At 44.5% G+C, this 23,943-nt stretch overlaps 1 protein-coding gene across 4 annotated transcripts; it reads right to left on the reverse strand.

Annotated features, from left to right (window-relative positions):
• Positions 1-1,704: 1,704 nt before the first annotated feature.
• On the reverse strand, positions 1,705-23,773 carry LOC129815173 (draxin-B). Of its 4 annotated transcripts, none has more exons than XM_055868668.1 (8): positions 23,601-23,773; positions 17,642-17,748; positions 16,727-17,252; positions 14,418-14,560; positions 12,891-13,011; positions 12,508-12,600; positions 2,347-2,436; positions 1,705-2,198 (listed from the first exon to the last, which is right to left on the reverse strand). In XM_055868668.1, exons 3-8 carry the CDS (start codon positions 17,226-17,228, stop codon positions 2,086-2,088), a joined length of 1,062 nt encoding a protein of 353 aa, XP_055724643.1. In that variant the 5' UTR covers positions 17,229-17,252; positions 17,642-17,748; positions 23,601-23,773; the 3' UTR covers positions 1,705-2,085. The 4 variants fall into 4 exon arrangements, with proteins under 4 accessions (XP_055724643.1, XP_055724642.1, XP_055724644.1 ...); XM_055868667.1 differs by lacking the exon at positions 17,642-17,748 and adding an exon at positions 22,038-22,247; XM_055868669.1 differs by lacking the exon at positions 17,642-17,748 and having other exon boundaries at positions 16,727-17,249.
• Positions 23,774-23,943: the final 170 nt, after the last annotated feature.

The following is a 23,943-nucleotide window of genomic DNA, read 5'->3' on the forward strand; positions in this document are numbered from 1 at the left end:
AGTATTTTTTACTTAAGTACTTTACACCACTGCTCTGAAATTTTGAGCTGACAGAATCATATTACATCTCTTATCATTTCCTCTTCAGACAGACATATAACCTCTCTCACTGAGGGGATCTGTCTAATAACATCAATATCCCCTGTTAAAAAAATACTGTCTGTCAGAACAGCATATGCTTCAGAGAATTGCTAATCTATCGCATCTCTCTGTAACTCACCTTAAATGGTTGCTTAATGGACAGTTTGTCATGTTCCTTTGAAATCAAAACTCTGATGCAGATAAGAAACTTTACTGTGTAAAGTAAATCGTATATCAGTCACCCTGTTATGTACTGTATCTCTACAGGTGCACCTTTAATATTAACTCAATTATAATCAAAGTCTCAGTCAGTGTGTGATGTAGGACTGTGATTTGTATTTGTATAAATTAAACAGGATTTTTAACATACATTGACTGTACATTCTAGTAGACACATCTCATTGATTGAAGTGAAAGGCTTTCCAAATGTGGCCATGTATAGCCCCCACTTTTATGATTGGCCGGATAACCTACAGGGGACTTTGGAGGGAGGGATGGAGAGAGAGAGAGGGTGGTGGTGTGTGTGACATATGGATCTATTACTTCATTTGTGTTGTAATTTTGTTTTACACTTGGGAGCCAAATTTAATAGAATTGGAAAACAAGTGACCATTTTATGTTGTCACCTCCCAATAGAGTGATAGACTGCACATACACAACAATACTCCTTTGAAGCATCTTCCCATACATTCCGTGTTAAAAAACAATTCCCCACTCCTGCTGTTTAACAGTCTAGGCAGGTCCCTAAGTGATGCCACCGCTCCCTATGTATCCTGCCACCATCTGGCTGGGGGTGATCTATTATTTGACTGGCTGCTCTCTAAGTTCCAGCTGTGCACTCAGTAGCACTGCACTTTCTCTGAGGTTATTAATGAATACATCACAACCACTTTTTTTTTCTTCCAATGCCGTGAATCAGAGTGAGAGCAACCTGGTGCTCCCAGTGTGCTGATTGTTTGGGAAGAAAAACAATTGCTACTCTGCCTGATCAAATATTGACACAGGTACAATTGTGTGGTGGGAGTGGGAGCTAATGTTTTACTCACCAATATACAATATACACTTGATGTCATTGATTTAACTTTCTTTATACTCTGTAGAGTCTTCAGAAAGAGAGAGAGGGTGAGAGGATTAGAGAGAGAGTGCGCATCTGTTCTCCTCCAGGGAACGCTGGGCCCTGACACACAGAATCCCACTGAGAGCGGGGGGCATATACAGACTCAACCTCAGCGCTCCTGTGGCTCTTTGGAACCAACTATCACATCTGTCTCCACACAGAGTACTGAGAAGAATTATCCTTACTGGTGTCACGGAGTATAACGTTTCATAAGACCCTGAGCTCAATGACTAAGCATACTGAACACATAGAGTCAGCATGATGAGCATGATAAGAATCTTAAACAAGCCTGTCTCTGCCCTGCCTGTCCATGAAATTATCAAAGCACATGAACTCCCATTGACTGCTATGGGCCATCTACAGACCATGTATTATGTGAAACCCTGAAGGATGATGTAACATGAGGTCCTTGGCATTTGACAAAAAATTTGACTAAATTTGACCAAAAAAATCACACATCCATAAGATGAAGAAAACACACTCAAGAAAATTCAGAACAACAATCATCAATGTACAAGAATTTAATCACAGAAAATGAGGTTGAAAAAACACAATAGACACAGAGTTCTGTTGTAAGTATTGTATAAATAAACCAAATATTAAAACATAGAAGGAAACTCAAACATTTTTGCTTATCATAATAATTACCTTTAAAGAGTCTATCCATTCTCAGAAAACACATTCATATGTTCAGGACACAGTTAATCAGACACTGCACAGTTGTTGTTTTGGAACTAATGTGTACATGTACGTGATTCTGTGGCACTGAAGTGAGGGAGACCAGATGAGTAGTATGAAAATTCTGAATGAACTATCACTAGACACTGTCTGTCTTTTATGTCAGAGAGGGTGGTCATGTTCAGTGTGTGGTGTGTGTCTGTGACCCCTCACACTGTGATGAAGGACCCCTGGTCTCTGTTGGCTGACTCTGGCACCACACAACGACCCCTTCGCCTGGTCACACGAAGCTTCCGGTGGAATTTGGCATAGCAACGGAACCCTGAGACAAATTAAGAGGAACGCTGTCAGAGGATGGACAAGCAGGCTCCTGACATCAGAAACTGAGCCCTCTATGTCCTATGTTGGTTGTGTTCTCACTTAAATTCTCTGATGCTCTGTGGCTTTGGCCTGTTACGTCACTTACTCACCTTCCTCACACATACAGTCATCATAGCACTTGTTGTTGAGGCCGCGGTTGTGAAGCTTGCACTCGTGCTGTCTCAGGTCACAGCAGGATCCTATGGGTAGGGTAGAGGGAGAAACGTCATGTTATTTGCGTAACCCCGGTTCTCTGATAATATGAGTGAAGTATCTCACTATAGGAACACATGAAGTTTCATCATAGCGCTTGATGGTTTTTGCGACTGCACTTGCAGAAACTTTCCAAGTTCCTGAAACTTTCCGCATTGACTGACTTTCCTGTCTTTAAGTAATGATCGACTGTTGTTTCTCTTTGCTTATTTGAGCTGTTTTTGCCATAACATGGACTTGGTCTTTTGCCAAATAGGGCTATATTCTGTATACCACACCTACCTTGTGACAACACAACTGACTGGCTCAAAGACATTACACAAATTAACTTTTAAGAAGGCACACCTGTTAATTGAAATGCATTCCAGGTGACTACCTCATAAAGCTGGTTGAGATAATGCCAAGGGTGTGCAAAGCTGTCATCAAGGCAATGGCTAGTGGCTAGTTTGAAGACTTGATTTGTGTAACACTTTTTTGGTTACTACATGATTCCATATGGATTATTTCATAGTTTTGATGTCTTCACTATTATTTTACAATGTAGAAAATAGTCAAAATAAAGAAAACCCCTGGAATAAGTAGGTGTGTCCAAACTTTTCACTGGTACTGTATTTTTTTTTTTACAGCATTACCAATATTATTTACAGTATATAGATTGTAAACAGTAGTGGTCCGAGTATCGAACCTTGGGGCACCTCTTTATGTAACTCAAGAAACTCAAATTTGACCCCATCTACCTTGATGGCCTGAGTTCTGTCGTTGAGATAATTCTGAAACCATTGGCAAGCATCAGTATCCAACCCTATAGAGGACAGCTTATTCAACAGAATAACATGGTCTACAGTATCAAAAGCTTTTGATAAGTCTACAAACATGGCAGCACAATTCATTCTATCATCTAAGGCATTTGCAATATAATTTACAAGCATGGTAGCCATAGTGGTACTACGTTTAGGTCTGAATCTGGATTGATTAACATTAAGAATACCATTTACAGATAGAAAATAATATAGCTGTTTGTTGACCAATGATTCTAGGATTTTTTGCAAGACAAGGGAGCCTGGAAATGGGTCGATAATTATCTAGATCATTACTATCCCGCCTTTATGGAGTGGCAGCACAAAAGCTGCTTTCCACACGTTTGGAATATTTCCTGATACTAAAGTTAAATAAAAAATGTGTGTTACTGAGCAAGCAATGAGGGGTGCTGTATAGTCAAGCAAAGACGGGTCCATCTTGGTGTCAATAGCTAATCAGGCAGCAAGAACTTCTGTTTCTGTGAGTTGCCAAAAAGAAAAACCCGGACTACCATTTCCCAAGTTGACTGATTCCACCGAGACAACTGAAAGCTGTATGTGGGAAGAACAGTCAACTGACTCGCCAAGACCAGTTTGACCACCATTTATTTCTAGTAAGAAACTAGCTGTGATAAATTGCTGAATAAAACCACCACAAATCTTAACTTTCTGAGTAATGATGCAGGAGTCTAAAACTACTTGCTTAGAAAGGGAAGTAGAGGATTTACCCCGCTTCAGTGAATTAACAGTTTTCCAGAATTTAGAGGGATCACTAACAGAGTGCCATAGAGCTAAGGAAGTATTTTGATTTAACCTGTTAAACCGAGGCAATGCACCTATTTCTCAATTACCAAAATAGCTGCTTATCAGCTAACGAGACAGTTTGTCTTCGCCAGGCTTGATTTCTTACCAAGAGGAGGTCTGAGAGTACAGGAGAGTACCATGGATTAATTCGGTTTTTGACTCTGAGTTGCTTGAAAGGGGCATGTTTAGGGCTCCTGATTGGTGCAGCGGTCGAGGGCACTGCATCTCAGTGCTTGAGGCGTCACTAGAAACCAGGCTGTATCACAACCGGCCGTGATTGAGAGTATAGGGCAGCGCACAATTGGCTGGTGTAGGCCGTCATTGTAAATAAGAATTTGTTCTTAACTGACTTGCCTAGTTAAATAAAGGTAAAAAAAATTTAAACCAATCAAAATGGATGAGAAAAATGAAAGTGCCAAAACAGGGTACTGGTATGCAGCTAGTAAAAAAAAGCGAATCAAATTTATTTATAAAGCCCTTTTAATACTAGCCGATGTCACAAAGTGCTATACAGGAACCCAGCCTAAAACCCCAAACAGCAAGCAATGCAGATGTAGAAGCATGGTGGCTAGGAAAAACTCCCTTGGATGGCAGGAACCTAGGAAAAAACCTAGAGAGGAACCAGGCTCTGAGGGGTGGCCAGTCCTCTTCTGGCTGTGTCGTGTGGAGATTATAGCAGTACACGGCCAAGATGTTCATAGATGACCAGCAGGGTCAAATAATAATAATCACAGTGCTTGTAGAGGGAGCAACAGGTCAGCACCTCAGGAGTAAATGTCAGTTGGCTTTTCATAGCCGATCATTCAGAGTTAGAGACAGTAGGTGCGGTAGAGAGAGAGAGAGAGTCGAACACAGCAGGTTCGGGACAAGGTATAACGTCCGGTGAACAGGTCAGGGTTCCATAACCGCAGGCATAACAGTTGAAACTGGAGCAGCAGCACGACCAGGTGGACTGGGGACAGCAAGCAGTCACCATGCCAGGTAGTCCTGAGGCATGGTCCTAGGGCTCAGGTCCTCTGAGAGAACAGAAAGAGAAATATTCATATCTGTATTAATATGATCTATATCAATATACACTGCTCAAAAAAATAAAGGGAAAACTTAAACAACACAATGTAACTCCAAGTCAATCACACTTCTGTGAAATCAAACTGTCCACTTAGGAAGCAACACTGATTGACAATACATTTCACATGCTGTTGTGCAAATGGTATAGACAAAAGGTGGAAATTATAGGCAATTAGCAAGACACCCCCAATAAAGGAGTGGTTCTGCAGGTGGTGACCACAGACCACTTCTCAGTTCCTATGCTTCCTGGCTGATGTTTTGGTCACTTTTGAATGCTGGCGGTGCTTTCACTCTAGTGGTAGCATGAGACGCAGTCTACAACCCACACAAGTGGCTCAGGTAGTGCAGCTCATCCAGGATGGCACATCAATGCGAGCTGTGGCAAGAAGGTTTGCTGTGTCTGTCAGCGTAGGTTCCAGAGCATGGAGGCGCTACCAGGAGACAGGCCAGTACATCAGGAGACGTGGAGGAGGCCGTAGGAGGGCAACAAACCAGCAGCAGGACCGCTACCTCCGCCTTTGTGCAAGGAGGAGCACTGCCAGAGCCCTGCAAAATGACCTCCAGCAGGCCACAAATGTGCATGTGTCAGCATATGGTCTCACAAGGGGTCTGAGGATCTCATCTCGGTACCTAATGGCAGTCAGGCTACCTCTGGCGAGCACATGAATTTTTTTATATTTATCTTCACAATTATAGGAGGGTCAGTTTTCAATTTGGTATCTCTAATGCAAGCGATAGGGCAGTGGTCGCTAATATCACTTGCAAAAACACCACTAGCCAAATACTAATGGGGTCGGTTAGTCAGTATAAAATAGATGTGGAGTTTGCTAGGTTTTTTACATGAATCTGAATGGGTTTCATTATCAGCTGAGTCAAGTTGAATTCAAGACAGATATTCTTAAACCGATTTTAGGCATGTGTAAGCCAATCAAGATATAGATCTCCTAACACATCCAGTTCAGATTCCAGAAAGGGTTTTAAATAATCAGAAATAATACCAACAGCCCCCACAGAAGCAGCTGGGGGGCGGTAGACAGCAGTAATAAATATCTGCATATTTTGGCTTATGGCCACTTTTACAACCAACAGCTCACACAAGAGAAGATTTGACATAAATAGCTACCCCTCCCTCTCATTTTTGTCTATCACATCTCAAAATGTTATAGTCCACAATGGCAACGTCCTTATCCATAATAAAATTATTCAGCCAGGTCTCCAGAACGTCTGGGCTAGTGTCATGCACCAGACATCCAGAAAGTCTAGTTTAGACATCAGGCTTCGCACGTTTACAGTCAATTGATCAAAAATATAAATGCAACGTGTAAAGTGTTGGTCCCATGTTTCATGAGCTGAAATAAAATATGCCAGAAATGTTCCATACGCACAAAAAGAAGTATGGAACATTTTGTGCACAAATATGTTTACTTCCCTGTTAGTGAGCATTTCACTATTGCCAAGATAATCCATCCACCTGACAGATGTGGCATATCAAGAAGCTGATTAAACAGCATGGTCATTAAACAGGTGCACCTTGTGCTGGGGACAATAAAAGGCCACTCTAAAATGTGCCGTTTTGTCACACAACACAAAGCCACAGATGCTAAAGTTGAGGGAGCGTGCAATTGGCATGCTGACAGCAGGAATGTCCACCAGAGCTTTTGCCAGATAATGTAATGTTAATTTCTCTACCATAAGCCAACACCAATGTCGTTGTAGAGAATTTGGCTGTATGTCCAACCGGCCTCACAACCGCAGACCATGTGTAACCATGCCAGTCCAGTATCTCTACATCCAGCTTCTTCACCTGCGGGATCGTCTGAGACCAGCCACCCGGAAAGCGGATGAAACTGAGGAGTATTTCTGTTTGTTATAATGCCCTTTGGTGGGTAAAAACTGATTCTGATTTGATGTGCCTGGCTCCCCAGTGGGTGGGCCTATGCCATCCCAGGCCCACCCATGGCTGCGCCCCTGCCCTAAATCCATAGATTAGGGCATAGAAAATGTATTTAACTTGACCAATTTCCTTGAAAGAACTGTAACTCAGTAAAATCATTGAAATTGTTGCGTTCATATTCTTGTTCAGTATAAATGTAACAGTTCAAGCTTGAAAAGAAAAGATTGAAAAGAGCAGGAGTATCCATGTTGACACAAGAGTCAATAAAACTGGATGAGCTAGCCACAATGGGCTTTCTGATTGGATTCAAAGTGCCAGAGCTAATAGTAGAATTCAGATAAATGTGCACAAGATTACTATTGACAATACCCCTATGTTTATGAGCACATGTAGCAATATGATCGCTTGATATGCTCATACTGTAGGTGGAGCTAACAACAGTGGGTTCCTTACGGGAGCTAACAGAGCTATCAATGGAAATTTAATTAACAGGCCCATAATTACTATTTACAATACCCCTATCAACATGTGAATCTGTGGAGGAATGATTTTGCTGCGATTTAATAGGAGTAAATACCTTTGAAGAGCATCCTCTGCTTCCAAAAGGTGTCAAAATTGTCTACAAAAGTTACACCAATGGAGCTGCAGTAGTCACGTAGGTAGTGAAGTGCTATTAACCTGCTTGAACGTTCACTACCTCGACCCAGCAAGGGCAGAGGGCTAGAAATTATATGATGTTTTTTGATGTCCAGCAGAGATCCAATCAGTTCTTCAAAATCCTGTTTCAGCCGTTCCAAACTACCATTCCTAATGTCATTAAATCTCACATGGAATACAACAGCATCAATCTCTGTGTGCTGACGTAGAATGGTAGGGAGTAGCCTAGTAATATCCTGGACTCGAGGTCCAGGATAGGGTTTTTGGTCCAGGAACCGAGACGTTTCTTACCATAGAGATGCCTAAAACAACAGCCAGTGAGATGAGAGAGGAAATCCGCCCATTCCTATGCCTCGCGTGAGTCGGGAGACCCGTTGAGGACTAGTGAGAGGCGGTATCTCGTATGCTCGGAACTCTTGGCACCCGGTTCAAGCCTCCCATAACCAGTGAAGCGTCATTCACTGTGGAAGCCACCGGCAAGGGAGACAGAACAGGGGACCAAGGCGCAGGTATCTCCGGATCCAATATTGAAGCAGAAGCCCCCAGGGATGAAGGTACCGGAGGGATGAAGCTGTTTGAAGTCTTTATCAGGTCCGGGCTTCCCACCGCCAAGGAGGCCCCTATTGACAAAATGCCGCTGCTTTCGACATCCACGGCGAGTGACGTGCCTCCATGGGTGGTTGGTAGCGTCAAGAATAGGAACATCTACTAAGTCATCCAGAAGCATCCTACCAAGTCCATTCTCCAGGGAAGGGGTAAACCCCTTTGGGGAGGGATCCCTGCAGAGCACCGGCCAGTCGACTGTGGAGAGACAACACGGCAGCGACACTCCCACCAGGCCAGAGCGGCATCCAGCAACCGGAGTAGAAGAAAAAGTAGGCGGACATGGATTCCCCAGTAGCTTGTGTAAATTCGCTATTTGTTTGCTAAGAGTAGCCACTTCCCCCCTGTAGTCCCATGCAAGCAAATAGTTGCTACATTGAAAGTCCGGATGGTCCACATTGTCCCAGAATAGAGCAAAAATAAACACAGCTCCTGCATCTTTCAAAACATTCGTTAGCAACCTTAATTTGAAACTACAGTTTAGCCAGTCTAGCTGGGCTTCCATGTCTCTCTTGTTGATAGGAATTTACTAAAAGTTTGCTACAAGCTACAGTGGGTTTGCAAATACAGCCTGCACCCCACTTCCTGAAACAAGCACAGTCAGTGAAATGGCAAACACACAAGCAACACACACCTGAGTCACACACCAGTAAGGCAAACAGAGAGAAAGCGGAGGACTTGCTCATCGTATGGATCCCGGCTGCACATACACTATACGAGCAGGAGCTGACCAACTCACAAGTTGGTGCTGTAGAAACAAGTAGTAAATTGTGGGGTACTGAGCCAAAACACAGGTCAACATGTTATAAGGCTCCACGGTCCCACCCTCTACTTCATTATCAAGCAAATGTTTTCGTCCACGTGAAGGGAAACGTGGTGAGATACTTCACTCATATTAATATTGTCGGTAGAACCTCATAAAAGGTTTGAGGGGTAGCCCATCATGCCGCATTACAGATCTCTTGGATAGAGATGCCTTTGTGTAGTGCCCATGACGCAGCCATACCTCTGGTGGAATGGGCTCTCAAGCCCTCCGGAGGTGGTAAACCCTTGCTATTATAAGCCAGGGTTAGGTTGTAAGGTAACCTTTGATAACCCTAGGGCAAATAGCAGGTATGAGTGGTGGACTGACAGTGCGTGCAGCTCACTCACCCACTTTGCGTACGTAATGGCTAAAAGTAATGCAGTTTTAAATGAGAGATATCACATTCCTACGCTTTCCAGCGGCTCAAACAGGCTGTTGTGAAATGACCTCAAGCACAATAGGTAGGTCCCACGATGGGACTAACGGCTTGGACACTGGGCATAAGTGACATGCCTTTCATAAAATGACAACTCGGGGTGTTTTCCCGCTGTATTATTGTCGAAGCCTATATGACAGGCAGAGTCTGCAGTCAGGTACATCTTAATGGTGGAAAAGGCTTTCCCCTGTCCAAAAGGTCCTGCAAAAAGCATAGTACCTCTGAAACAAAGCATTGGAAGGGGAAGATCTGTTTCTGACCGCACCATCTTTCAAACATACACCACTTATTGTCATATAGTGAGCTTGTAGAAGGGACCCTAGCCGTAGGCCTATTGCATTGATATTCATTCTCTCACGGGCCAGGCCCAAAGAGTGAGCAAAATCTCTCCATTCACTTGGGTCAACAGATCACTGCGTAACAGCAGCTGCCAGGGCTGATCAAAACAATCTCCACTAGCCACAGCTGTCCTGGCCATTGAAGGGCTGTACGGGGGAACGAGGGACACGTTCTGATCCTTCACTCTGGATAGAGTGGGAAGGATCAGACAGGGGAGGAAATGCATAAAGCTGCACCCTTGGCCATGGGTGTGCCAGCGTGTCCACCCCTAGTGGCGCATCACGGCCAGCTAGTGCAAAGAACAGCGGACAGTGTGTGTCTGTGCATGATGCAATGAAATCTACAGAAGCTTGTCCATATCTCTCCCAGACTTGGGCCACCAATTGGGGATGTACAGGGGATTCCCCCTGGACAACATGTCTGCTACTGTGTTCATAACACCTGGAACATGAGTCACAGGTGAAGAGAAGAGGTGCTGCTCCACAGAATGAGCTTGTGGACTAGCCTGCATACAGTTACAGAGATCGGGCGCCACCCTGGCGGTTGATGTATGCCTCTACAGTCATATTTTCCGCCCTAATCAGGATGTGACAATTCCTAAGAAAAGTCAGAAAATGTTCTAGGGCCAGAAGGGCTGTAAGCAACCTGAGGTAATTTATATGAGCAAGTGGGAGTTGTGGGGACCACAATCCGTTCACTGCTCTGCCCTTGTGGGCTGCGCCCCACCCTGTGACAAATGTGTCTGTCGTCAATACTTTCCTTGCAAACATTACCCCTAGTGGAGTGCCTTCGGCAAAGACAGAGAGGTCCATCCAGTGGCGGAGAGCCGGGACGGACTTTGAAGTGGCTGCAATGAAGGACAGCTTGCCCCAGGACCTGCCTCTACTCTGTGAACTCGCCTCCGGGTTCGCAGTCTTCTGCGACGGTGGGGGTTTGGAACCCCTGGCACCAGTGTTCTGCCCTCGTCCGGCAATGAAGTTACACGGGCTAGTTGCAGGGGACTTCAGACCGGGATAGGGCCTGGGACTGTGTGGCAGGCAGAAGTTGAAAGCCTCGCCTTCTGTACTGCGAAGTTCCATCCTACACATACACATTCTGGAGGATGGAGTAAGAGAAACATTCAGGCCAGGGAGAGACGTGCCGGCAATTGAGGAGGCACAGCGTTTGGGGTGAAGGTGGTTAGCTAGAGAAGGATCCACTGGAGGGGTTTGCCGAACCCCAGCTCCTCCATACCCTGCATGTCCATGGTAGCAAAGTCCCTAGCTGGGACCTTGCCCGACAGGGTCTTTTGCCAGTTGTGTTTGGCCTCCGCCAAGCAAGCTGGAATCGCAGGGACATCCTGTTCCCCAGGGACGGAACAGGATGGAAGTCTCTTCCAATCAAATCAGTCTCTTTCAGCGTTTCACTCAATATTGAGCTTGGCTGCAGCCCGTTTGTACACATGGAGCAGCCGATACTCCATGCTGGGAGAGAGGGGCCCTTCCTCCCTGGGGGGGTTCTTCCTCCCCTTCTTCATCCTCGTCGTGGAAGTGGTGCAAAATACTGTCATCCTCATCCTTCTACATCCCCTTGTCTCCTTTCCCTGTTGCTAGTTTGTCAAACAGTGGGTGGAAATCCAGGGGGAGACCGTCCATAACCTCAGCTCAGCTGGTTTCATTCAGGGTTGTTGGGTTGCCTCTTGGCCTGAAGGCTGGGAGGAAGAAGAACCTCGCGGGGGGCTGCCTGGCGCGCCCTACTTTTGAGACTCGACTTAGGCAACTTCTTGCAATGCGTGCAAGATTCAGGATTAGCAAGAGCTGCCTGAGCATGCTCCAGTCCCAAGCAGTCAACACAGATGGTATTGTGTGTCCCTCCCTGACATGTAGGACCCGCATGGGCACGAGCAAGCAGGGGGTCTGCTGGGTTCACCCTGTGCAGGGGTAGTAGTAGCCATAGCTCTGGCTAGTGGGTCCAGGCTATGCTTGTGATGGCTGACGCTTAGCCGTATAGCTAGCTAGTGTTCACATCATGAGCTAATTGCTAGCACGCTGTTAGCTGAAGAAAATGTATGTGGCGTAACTCTTTGGTGAGCTAGCTAGGTTAGCTTTGCCTTGCAGTGTGGGCTAACCAAATGTTAAAAGTATATTTACTGTCTTTCACCGTGATGGGGAAAAAGAAGCATGAAGAAGTTAGCTAAGTAGTGTATTGGGGCGAAGGCTAGCCATGTGGTGCTAGCATTGACTGGAAACTGAGAAGTAAACTTTTCCTTTGGGTAAGTGTGCTCAATTCATGCAAAGCAAAGCTGTTATCTTGTGCTAGGCAACGCGTCCTGTATAGGTCCCCTTTGAGCAGTTAAGCAGGAAAGCAGTGGTTCAAGTCGTGCTGAGGAGAGATAGATAGAGCTTGTTCTCCATTAAGAAACTGATAATAAAGTAGAGGGTGTTACCGTGGCACCTATTTACCATACACTATTTGCCACGCTTCCTGTCTGCCTTTGACAGACATGTTATTGGAACTTTTTTCACAAAGAAAAATGACTTTCGGTTGTAAATTCAAACGCAAATGTTTCGACCATCACATGGCCTTTATCATAATGAGCTTTCATGAGACCATGACCTGAGGGCCAGAGGTCAAGGGTCAGCAGAGTCGTGGATGGAGGAAGGTTTAGTCACTGACCTGGGAGGCAGTCCAAGTGGTGGTCACATGGCTCGATGGCATCAGCGTCCACCGTCACGTTGCCACTGCTTAGGTTCTTACTGCGCCGCTTGTCTTCAGCATGCAAAATAACCAGCACAAAAACAGATTACCAGTAAAGTACTTAGACTGATTCAACCCAGGCTCAGACAAACATATGAACGATCAAGCAAACACTTCAATGTCAAAGAAATAACAAATATATCAAACATGTCTATCCTATACAGTACAGTATGTTCAGTAGTTTCAAAAGGATCATTAGGGTTTTTTGTGGAGTTAACACATATTCATGTATGACTTTCCACCAACATTAACTATCTTCTCAAACTGAGATGACTAAATGTGTATTTGAATAAAGTACTGACCTTTCTTCCTGGAAGAAGGCCAGGCATCCACTGGCTTCATGTCCTCGTAGTCCGTCCAGTCAAACAGCGTCATATCCAGAGTGGGCATCACCTCTCCTTGCACTTTCCCCCGGCCTGACTTCTGTAATGCAGAGAGAATATTATAGCCACACTTCAGTGGTCTATAACTACATTCCCGTAGTTGAGGTGAACAGACACCTGGCCCATAAAATGGCCTGTTAGTTATGGACACTCAGGACTTCACAGCCCAGAGTGCTTTACAGGCAATCAGTGGGTTTCGGAGGACATGCCTGCCCACTACACTGTTTATGACCCTGAGGCAGCATACATACATCGTACTAAACATCTTATGGTAGAGTGTTACTACTTGTCAGAGGAGAAGGCCTGTGAATCACTTTCACACAGCTGTGATTTTACCGGTACGTCAATGTCCTTCAATATCACACCTTGAATCAAAGCAATTTAAGCAGAAGTCAATATTGAATAAAACAACTCCTCAGAGGACTACTTAGCCAAAACCGATATGTCATAAACTTCAACGAAGCTCTTTACATAACTCCTTTCCTCTGGACCTCTGGACTGTGTTGACAAAATAATAGCAGGTTATAATGAAGTCAATATGACATTGAGATGTCTCCTGGGGATGTCTAGAGAGACAGGACCTGAGAAAATCATCTATCAGGAAATAAGGGTCTGTGCCAACCAGACTCCTTGGGCACATTGATCCCAGCTCATTCTGTCTCACCCAGAGGAAACATTGAGAAACATCAATTAGATGAATGGCGGTGGGATACTAGTACCTGGCTGTTCATTTAGCCATCAGCCAGAATCAAACATTAATTAAGAACGCTCACAGCGTCCCAGTGTCAATGAACCCAGGTCCACTCCAAGCGAGGCTATAATTTCCACTGCAGGCCGATATCTGACAGCTCCTGAATAAAGCCATGCACACAATATCCAAGGCTCTCTGGCAGCTTGTAAACAGCATACCAAGCAGTCAGACAGTTTAGACATCAAACACTCACAGAGGCCAGTAAAGCCAGACAGGGTTACAGTAACTATGGAACTATGGACCTGAGACAGACACCACAGAAAAACAGCCTGGAGTAAGAATCAGACCTCAACACAGGCTGAGTACTGTTATTTACCAGTCTGATGAGTGTGTTGGTGATTTAATAGCATCCTGAGAAAAATAGAGGGAGGATAGAAGAGGGAGAGTATTTGTATGTGAGAAGCAGAGAAGGGATCTATCTATCTATCTGTGTGAGTGATCATTGTGATGGCAGGCAGCATGCTGGGAGAAAGTGAAGGAAAAATGATAGGTAATTTAAAAAGCCTGTCTCCTCATTTCTCTGAGATGAGTAATAAGCTATGTGATACATTAAGCCCATTACGGAGCCTAGGTATTTCCAAATAGGAAATACAGTCACTCTTTCTTTACCATGACTAGCTCTATAAATCCTACAACACTGAATTATAATAGACAATGTTGTTTTGAATAAGCACTCATATGTCTTTATGGGGTACCTGGGGTTTGGTGGAGGCTGGGGGCAGCGTTGGGGGATGCTCGCTCATCACCGTGGTAACTGCAGAGGAGCCGGAGCCAAAGATGGTGGAGGACACAGATCCCACCTTCAGACTAGAGTCCAGCTCAGGCTCAGGGAGGAAACCTATAGGAAGGATGGATGGACAGAACAGGGGTTGGGGAGGAGAGGAAAGACCATACATCATCATATCCACTTAACCAGATCTCTCCCTGTTGACAAGAAAATCCAGTAAAAAAAAAAAAGTATAAGGTCAACTTCAAACTTAACCTCTTAAACTCTGATGCTCTCTGGTTGCATTTTCTAAACTACACATAATATTGTATATTACCCTCATTAAGAACATTTATGTTTCAAAGTCCTACAAACATATGTTTAGTACTGTTAGAAAGGTAAAACCTGTGGGATTCAGATTTTTTTATATTACAGAGCCCAAGAAAACTATGCGGGCCCCCAAGAAACTGAAATTGTAATATTTTAAACAAATTCCCATAGGCACACAGGCATTTTAAAAGCTCAGGGCTTGTACAATGTGCAATGCCTTAATTTTTCGTCTTACAGGAACGATATACATATGATGAGAAAGCTGAAGTCTCTACCTATCCAATGATGTAAATACATGGAGTGTACAAAACATTAGGAACGCTTTCCTTATATTGAGTTGCACCCCCTTTTGCCCTCAGGACAGCCTTAATTCGTCGGGGCATGGACTCTACAAGGTGTCGAAAGTGTTCCACAGGGATCCTGGCCCATGTTGACTCCAATGCTTCCCACAGTTGTATCAAGTTGGCTGGATGTCTTATGGGTGGTGGACCATTCCTGATACACATGGGAAACTGTGGAGCGTGAAAAACCCAGCAGCGTTGCAGTTCTTGACACACTCAAACCGGTGCGCCTGGCACCTACTACCATACCCCGTTCAAGGACACTTAAATCTCATCTTGCCCATTCCACCTCTGAATGACACACAAACACAATCCATGTCTCAATTGTCTTAAATCTTAAAAATCCTTCTTTAATCTGTCATCTACACTGACTGAAGTAGATTTAATAAGGGATCATAGCTTTCACCTGGTTTGTCTATGTCATGGGAAGAGAATGTTTTGTAAACTCAGTGTATATCCCCTGTCTGATTCCCACTTTGTCCACTAGATCAGGGGTTCTCAAACTTTTTGGGGGCCAGTGACTCCTTTTGCGATAGCAAATTAATTAGGGATCCGCTCATAACTCGAGTGAGATAAAATAGCAGGTAAGGAGTTTTACTATGCCTTCGGAAGTACATGGCCGGACGAGCTAAGTCTCGGGCCCTGGGAAGGAACATTTTAAAGGCCCACCGCTTGGCATTTGAGAGAAAATGTTGCAGTTTTAAAGCTAATTTCCTTCTATTCTACACATTTTGTCATTGGGCAGAGAGATTTGTTGTTGCTCTAGCTTTGAAGCTAATATCCTGCAATTTTACAAATTTTGCCATGAAACTCATACCATGAATCCCTTGGCCAAAATGTGTTAAATATGTCCTTTTTTTGTAATATTCAATTTAAAAAAAAAAATATATATATATATATATATATATATATATATATATATATATATATATATATATATATATATAATACTAAATAAATAATATGACTAGTAATTTGGAGATCTGGCCGCAGACCCCCTGTAGTACCTCAAGTCTGAGGACCTCAGTCTGAGAACCCCTGCACTAGATAGCAGTAGGAGGTCTCTTGGCCACTTGAAGCCAGTTGCGTCTGGTTTGGGTAGTGAGTCACTTTGCCAAAATGGCTGAGCGGATTTTCAAGCCTGACATCTTAAAATTATCTTACCAATCAGGGTTTTCAAGTTATGGAGTTTGTATTTATATACAGGTGAAGAAACCTCTTTTCCCTTTCACTTTTCCTATTGTAAACAATGAGATAGATTAGCGGACCATGTGGAGGATGCATATGAGGTAATGTGGATGGAGAAGAAAATGCATTGCTTCACAATGACCATCAAGGTGTACCCTTTCCAATCACTGTAGCTTTTAAAGTATGTCACTTTATATTTTCTGACAACAACAAAAAATTGGGTTTGATAAACAGCCTTTTTGCCCAAATCCTGAAGTATTCCGTTAACAGGTTAATAAATGTATCAATGCTCTATGACAAAATCACAGAATTCATCATTATGTTTTTTAATTGATTAGTAGCTAAGCATTTGGGCTCTTTCCCAACTCAAATGTAAACAGAATTAATCCCAAACAGACTTACGGCTCATTTGATAACCCTAGATCCTATGGGGACTCACCTTTAGTGTGCCGACCCTTGTCTCTCCGACCTCCATGTCTCCTGTGATCAAAGTGGTGCCCATGTCCCTGTGCCTTCCCCTTGTGTGGCCCCAAAGGGTGGTTGTCCCGAGCATGAGATGGGTTCCTGAAGCCTCCGCGACCATTCTCCCTCTCCCTGCCCCCAGGGCCCATCTCCAGTCTCACCGGGATCAGGCCATCCAGACCCGTCCCATCATCTTCATGCCGAGCTGCGGGGTGCAGGGGACTGCGGGAGAGGAGCCCAGCCCCCGTATTGGCTTTGGCACTGTGGGCCTCTTGGCCCCCATGCCCCCCTCCATGCTCCCTGCCGTTCCCATACCCATGACTATGGAAGCCCTGCTCAGGGTACTGGAGGGCATTGCCATTGCCTGATGAGGGCTGTGCCAATCTCCTCTTGGCGTGTGTGGAGCTGGGCTCGGTGCTGTGTGAAACGGCCAGATTGGAGACCAGGAGAGCCAGAGGCAGACACCAGGAGGAAGCCATCACCTATAAGTACAGCGCCACCTGCTGGAAAAATACAACAGATTTCAGTACACTCATTCTATATTCTATGTTTTACTCAAGAAAAGAGATGGGCAGGAGCAGCTACAGTATGATGCCGCAGACACGCTATGGACGTCCAAAGTTCATTCAAATACAGGTAGACAAACTAGGCTCTTCCTCAATGTATTTAAAAAATGCCTACAGAACAGAGTATTTTCTTGGGTGAAAGATCCGCGTCATAGCTGATTGGTGTGTTATCGCTCTGGACTATCTGTGGTTTTAAACCTCTGCCATGGAGTCCATCACCAGGCAGCCACACTATCATCTTCTGAAGGCCCCAGACAGTACCCATGTTGTTCCCTTGTTCTCTTTTCCCAGAAGCACTCAGTTCCATCATATCATAGCCTACTCACCACTTCACCCCATCCCTGATGCTGTGCTACAGCAGCACTCATCAGTCCTGGCAGTAATCATCAGCCTCTTGGGCTACCCTCTCAAGCTGCAGTGGCTCTTTAGGAGCCTATAAAGACAGAGACAGGCAGCCCCTTAGTGCTTGTGTTGTAAATGCCTTTCCCTGTCTGTCTGTGGCCTTGGAACATCCTCTTCATCATGAGATCCTGCAGCCGTTCTCCATCACAGGCGTGTATACCTGTAGGCTCTGGGACTAGTGGCACTGACTGCACTTGGTTGATTAAAAGGTGCTTGGTATAGTAGGATTTGCTGGAAATATTCCCAGCAAACATGCCCATATTGGCACGATGTGGGCCCAATGCAGGCAAAAATATTGGACCCATATAGGCTGCCTTTGCTCATTGGCTCCACATTGGCCCCCAAGGCATTTGCCCAGTGTGGACATCCCATATGGGGTGAGGGCAGCCCTCACCTTGCCTGAAATAAGCAAACATTCTCACATTGGCACGATGTGGGCTAAAATATTGGCCCCATGTAGGCTGCCGGGCTGGTGTAGGCTAGTCTCTGTTAGGCTCGTGTGGGCTTGGTGTGGGCTAGCCCCTGTTGGGCTTTGTGTGAGCTGGCCCATATTGGGCTGATGTGGGATTGGTGTGGGCTAGTCTGTGTTGGGCTGGTGTAGGCTAGCCCGTGGCAGGCTGGCCTGGGCTTGATGTAGGCTAGCCCGTTTTGGGCTGATGTGCTATTGCTGTGGGCTAGCCCGTGCTAGGCTATCCTGTGTTGGGCTTGATGTCGGCTAGCCCGTGCCCACCTTGCCATCCGAATAACCACACAGGTCCAATGGAGTAATGTTCGCTGGGTTGATATGGGGCTCAAGGAATCCTCAGGATTAATAATCACTAACTGACCAACTTAATATGTATTCAACTCAGGACATCCTAATAAAATGTCCCTGTTTGCTGTTTCTAACCCCCTGGTCTAGTTCATGTGGGTTCATTTGGGTTGTTTATTAAAAGAACAGGGTGGGCTTTCTGTTCCTCTCTGATGGGTTGGGACCGTCCATCGCCCTGGCAATGCAGAATGACTGCAATGCCCCTGCAGGTCAGTCTTTTATGTTAAAGACGGACGGCAGTGTGACCCATACAGAAAATCAATTGGGAAGAAGTATTGAGCCACTGCTGCTGGGGTGTTGTGGGTCGATAGCCTTGCCTCCATCATCATCACACACACACAAACACACCCCCCACCCGGAGGTTTACAGTGGGTTATTTAGGTGCTTCTAAAAATGGGCCAGGAATAGGAGATTGCGCTATGGGGAGGAGGGGAAGCAACTGCTGCCCAGGGAAATTTGTGGTGCTATTGCAGGCAGACCTGCTGGGGGATTAGACACAAACTGCTTTCTCCTGCCCATCTCTGGGAGGGAGTTCCACCAGCTGTGCAGTTTGCAAACAACAGTGGGACGGTAGTTGCTGAGGTGAGACCTTTATCTTCTCCAACCTTACAGTGTGTGTCTGAGAGGCAGTGTGCCATATCCCACATAAAGTGTTTGGTCAGGCTTGATCACATTTTCCAGCCCTGTACATATGACTAGCGTGGCAAAGCTACCGGTAATTATCAAAGTTACCAGAATCTTCAGTAATTTTGGCAATTAACAGAAAATCTATAGCAATCTATTATAACTTTGGTAATTTATACCTGAAATAACCTAAAATAAATATATATACACTACCAGTCAAAAGTTTGGACACACCTACTCATTCAAGGGTTTTTCTTTATTTTTAATATTTTCTACATTGCATAATAATAGTGAGGACATCAAAACTATGAAATAACACATATGGAATCATGTAGTAACCAAAAAAGTGTTGAACAAATTCTTCAAGGTAGCCACTCTTTGCCTTGATGACAGCTTTGCACACTCTTGCATTCTCTCAACCAGCTTCACGTGGAATGCTTTTCCAACAGTCTTGAAGGAGTTCTCACATATGCTGGGCACTTGTTGGCTGCTTTTCCTTCACTCTGTGGTCCTACTCATCTCAAACCTTCTAAATTTGATTGTGGAGGCCAGGTCATTTGATGCAACACTCCAACACTCTCATTCTTGGTCAAATAGCCATTACACAGCCTGGAGGTGTATTCGGCCATTGTCCTGTTGAAAAACAAATGATAGTTCCACCAAGCGCAAACCAGATGGGATGGTGTATCGCTGCAGAATGCTCTGGTAGCCATGCTGGTTAAGTGTGCTTTGAATTCTAAATAAATCACAGACAGTGTCACCAGCAAAGCACCCCCACACCTCCTCCTCCATGCTTCACGGTGGGAACCAGACATCCGGAGATCATCCGTTCACCTACTCTGGGTCTCACAAAGACACGGCTGTTGGAACCAAAAATCTTCAATTTGGACTCATTGGACCGATTTCCACCGGTCTAATGTGCATTGCTCGTGTTTCTTGGCCAAAGCAAGTATGTCCCTGATTGAGTCTGTAATACCAACATGTTTCAAGCAGATCACCATAGTCCCTGTGTCCAAGAACACAAAGGCAACCTGCCTAAATGACTACAGACCCGTAGCACTCATGTCCGTAGCCATGAAGTGCTTTGAAAGGTTGGTAATGGCTCACATCAACACCATTATCCCAGAAACCCTAAACCCACTCTATTTGCATACCGCCCAAACAGATCCACAAATGATGCAATCTCTATTGCACTCCACACTGCCCTTTCCCACCTGGACAAAAGGAACTCCTATGTGAGAATGCTATTCATTGACTACAGCTCAGTGTTCAACACCATAGTGACCTCAAAGCTCATCACTAAGCTAAGGATCCTGGGACTAAACACCTCCCTCTGCAACTGGATCCACTATCATCAGTTGAAGGCCACTAGCTGGGTTAAAACAATAAAGATGATTTAGACTGTTCAGACAGAAGTCGGGCCAGTGATGATGGACAATCTAGCAGCGGAGTGTAAAGGGCCACCTCTGGAGGGCTGATTCATTAAACACTATTGATGCGATCTGATAATTCTCTCTGGTTCTACGACCAGTCCTCAGCAATACCAGGCCCCGACATGCTTCATAAAAGCCCAGCTAACAGCAGATCATGGACACTGCTGAAATTATAGTTTGAAGTGTGCTTCTGTGGTAGTGAGGGAAGCAGCAAGGCAAAGTAAAGCAGTGGAGGCACAAGGCACTGGTCTGGCAGTGGTCTCTATTTAATGCGCATTGATAATTTCAATGCGCATTAAAGGCAAAAAGCCTCCAGAAGCCATCTGCTTCTTTCCTGTTGTCTGTCATAGCAACCAGCCAGGTCACAAGGAACAACCAAACAAAGACCACCGGAATCATTCTGGGTTTACATAAAGAGATTACAGGCCCATGTCTAAAAGCAGAGACTTCCTTTTTCACATTTCTATTCGATGATTTACCTGATTAGCAGTGTTCCGTCAGGTTGCTGAGTGTGTGCCTTATGTGTAATGTGGTTCATTTAGGCCAGTCAATGACAGTGAGAGGACAATGGGAAGGCGTCAGGAAGGGAGTGGGTGGCAGGGCTCAGGTGAACTCTGGTTCCTGTCCCCATCACACACAGCTCAATGAAGAACAGCAGAAGGAAGACTTCACACCAACCAGATCAGACATGCACAGCTAATTTACCATCCTTTCTTTGCTCCTCTAGTGAACAATGCCAATAACCCCCCCCCCCCCCCCCAAACAAAACCAAATGTGAGGTTATGTGGTAAACACAGCTGGTGATCCACTGCAATACTGTACACTAGTCAAAATAAGAACGCAAAGATAAAGATAATTCAATAGCCTGCATAAGTGAATGTTCAAGAAAATGATTGATTTGTCAGTCATTTGGAAAACTTATTTAAGGGACAATGTATGCCTTAATTTATCTATTATACAATTAAAGTTTACTGTTTGTCAGGTGTTTGCCATGTGTGTAATGCATAAGGTTCTCAATATTTACCAACATTTTACAAGTCTGACATGGTAGTTTCCATCTGATTTCTCCACAAATACTTCAGTAAACCTGCTGTATGCACTATGAAAGTTAATTTCAGCCAGTAGCATTTCAACTGCCAAATCAATTACCACTGACTTAAGCAGTTTGAATTCTTCAGCACTCTGGAGAACAATATTGGAGATTTCATACCATCATTTTTTTCAGCTCTCAGTGTGCAGCATTATCCATGGAGCCCCTGGAAACTGCCCAGGGTGATAAATAGAGCCATAAGGAAAACCCATCTGTCAGCAAGTGAGCTGATGCAGAGGAGAGGCACAAACTGATTGTGGCAATTTTGTTTCAGGTACAACAGGGGCGTATTCATTCCGCCGATTCTGTTGCAAAACATTTCTTAAATGGAAGCAAATGGAACGAAACAGGGAGGGACCTACCTGAATTTGTCCAATATAAACTCTTGTATTGGTCTGTTTGCTTCTGTTTGGTTCATAAGCAGTTTCCGTGATGAATACACCTCTAATGTTGGGCGAGATCGAACATTGCCACGGTTGCACAGCAACATCACAGACATCCCGCAATGTAGTCCTTATCTTCCCGTAGAGCATGCTCAGTGCACATACACACACTCACAGCGGGGCAACCTCCTCCAGACACCCACAGAGCAGAGAGAGAAACACGTTCGAACAACGCTGAGACACAAACAGCACCAGGAGAACAGAGCTACAGACATCACACTGAGAAGGAGAGAAGGTTGGTAGACCAAGAGTACTTAGGGAGATGGGGAGAGAGAGAGATAAAGAGAGAATATCCAGGGGAGGGTTAATTGGAACAGTGACAGTGGAATCTTTCTCTCATTTGGTGGCACATAAGGAGACCAGCTGGGTCTACTGTTCCACAAAGACACTTCTTGGCCAACCAAAACACAACAACAACCAATCAGACTGAACCAACCTTGAACCAGCATCTCGCACCAGAATACTCATTATAGGACATGGAGATGGTGGACACTAGTGGATCACCAATGGAGTCCATAGTGGAGGAGATTTCTATGATGGCACAACTCACTACTTATAGACTACCCACTACACAGAGGAACACAGAGGACACACAGGGAGGGTGATAATGATAAGAAGTTATCTATGTAAGTGGAATGGGGGGGGGGGGTTACTTTTAGGTGAAAGAATGCTTAGTTAGTGAACCATAAAGTCATGATTAATATTGTCCTTTGGATTCCTATTATTTTGATGAATTTTCTCTGATTAGTGATCGTAGACTGGGATGTGGCCCCCAATTTGCCCTGCTGGGAGCTTCACAGTCAGCTGATTGGCTTGGTTTTAATTAACAGACTTGTTAATGAGTCCACAAACACTGTACACCCGAAGTGTCTGCTTTATATTCACTTTTAAATGCATGATCTGACATGGAGACCCCCAAACTAAATATATATTTCTCTCCCTCTAATTAAGTCCTTGTAAAAGCAATATTATTGAATATAGTCTCAAAGATGTACAGGCAAGAGGACATGATCACAATATATGATTGTATCATAACATATTCACATAATTAATATTCTTTGAGATATTTGCCTGATACAGAAAACATAATACCCTCCCCCATATCAGAATGATTTTCCCCGTGCCAAATAGAAACATACTTTTGTTCAGATATCAGAATTAAAGTTACCATTAAGTAATTAGTCATGTTGAAGGTACTATTGTGCATAGTAAAAAGGCATACAATTTCACATTTATTTAAATGTATAATAACTGGTCGCAACGGTTTATATCTTGCCTTCTCAGTGGATCCCATTCAAATAACTTTTTAGAAGCAACAGTGTGTGTTATTCATGCACTACTTGGTAGGCTACAAGATTTAGTCTAAAATGCAACAATAAGCTAAATGAATGACACAAAAGGTGGCACATTTGATTGGCTTTTCGTTATCGCGTCATAGCCCTGTTTCTACACTTGAATAAAATGACAAAAAAATAACCTCACCCGCGTTTCTTAATCCGTTGAGGTTGACTATTATTGCAAAGGTAATTCAGTTTTATATGGGATGAGAGATGTAGGCCGTGAAAGCGCACAGGACTGAAATTCCGTCTGTTTCGGGTCCGTTCACGGTCGGTGTGTTGATCGTTGGGATTAAATTTGGTTTATGAGAGTCACTGGCTGGAAGCGCGTAACCGTATGCGAGAACGTGCGGGGATTGATGTCAGTGTTTGTCCCATTAGTTGAGGCGCAAGAGAATAGGCTACCTGGGTGTGGGATGGGTTACGTCAAATTTGTTACAAATAATTAAATTCGTTAATTATTTCTGAACGTTTCACAACATGCATTG

The sequence above is a fragment of the Salvelinus fontinalis genome, chromosome 18 (genome assembly GCF_029448725.1).
Source record: "Salvelinus fontinalis isolate EN_2023a chromosome 18, ASM2944872v1, whole genome shotgun sequence".
NCBI classification, from domain to species: Eukaryota; Metazoa; Chordata; class Actinopteri; order Salmoniformes; family Salmonidae; genus Salvelinus; species Salvelinus fontinalis.

Coding starts and splice junctions, on each gene's coding strand:
- LOC129815173 (XM_055868669.1), bottom strand. CDS start 17,228: ATGGCTTCCTCCTGGTGTCTGCCTCTGGCTCTCCTGGTCTCCAATCTG. Junction 14,561..16,726: donor CAAGGGTCGGCACACTAAAG/GTGAGTCCCCAT, acceptor TCCTTCCTATAG/GTTTCCTCCCTGAGCCTGAG. Junction 2,437..12,507: donor CCACTTGGACTGCCTCCCAG/GTCAGTGACTAA, acceptor CCCTACCCATAG/GATCCTGCTGTGACCTGAGA.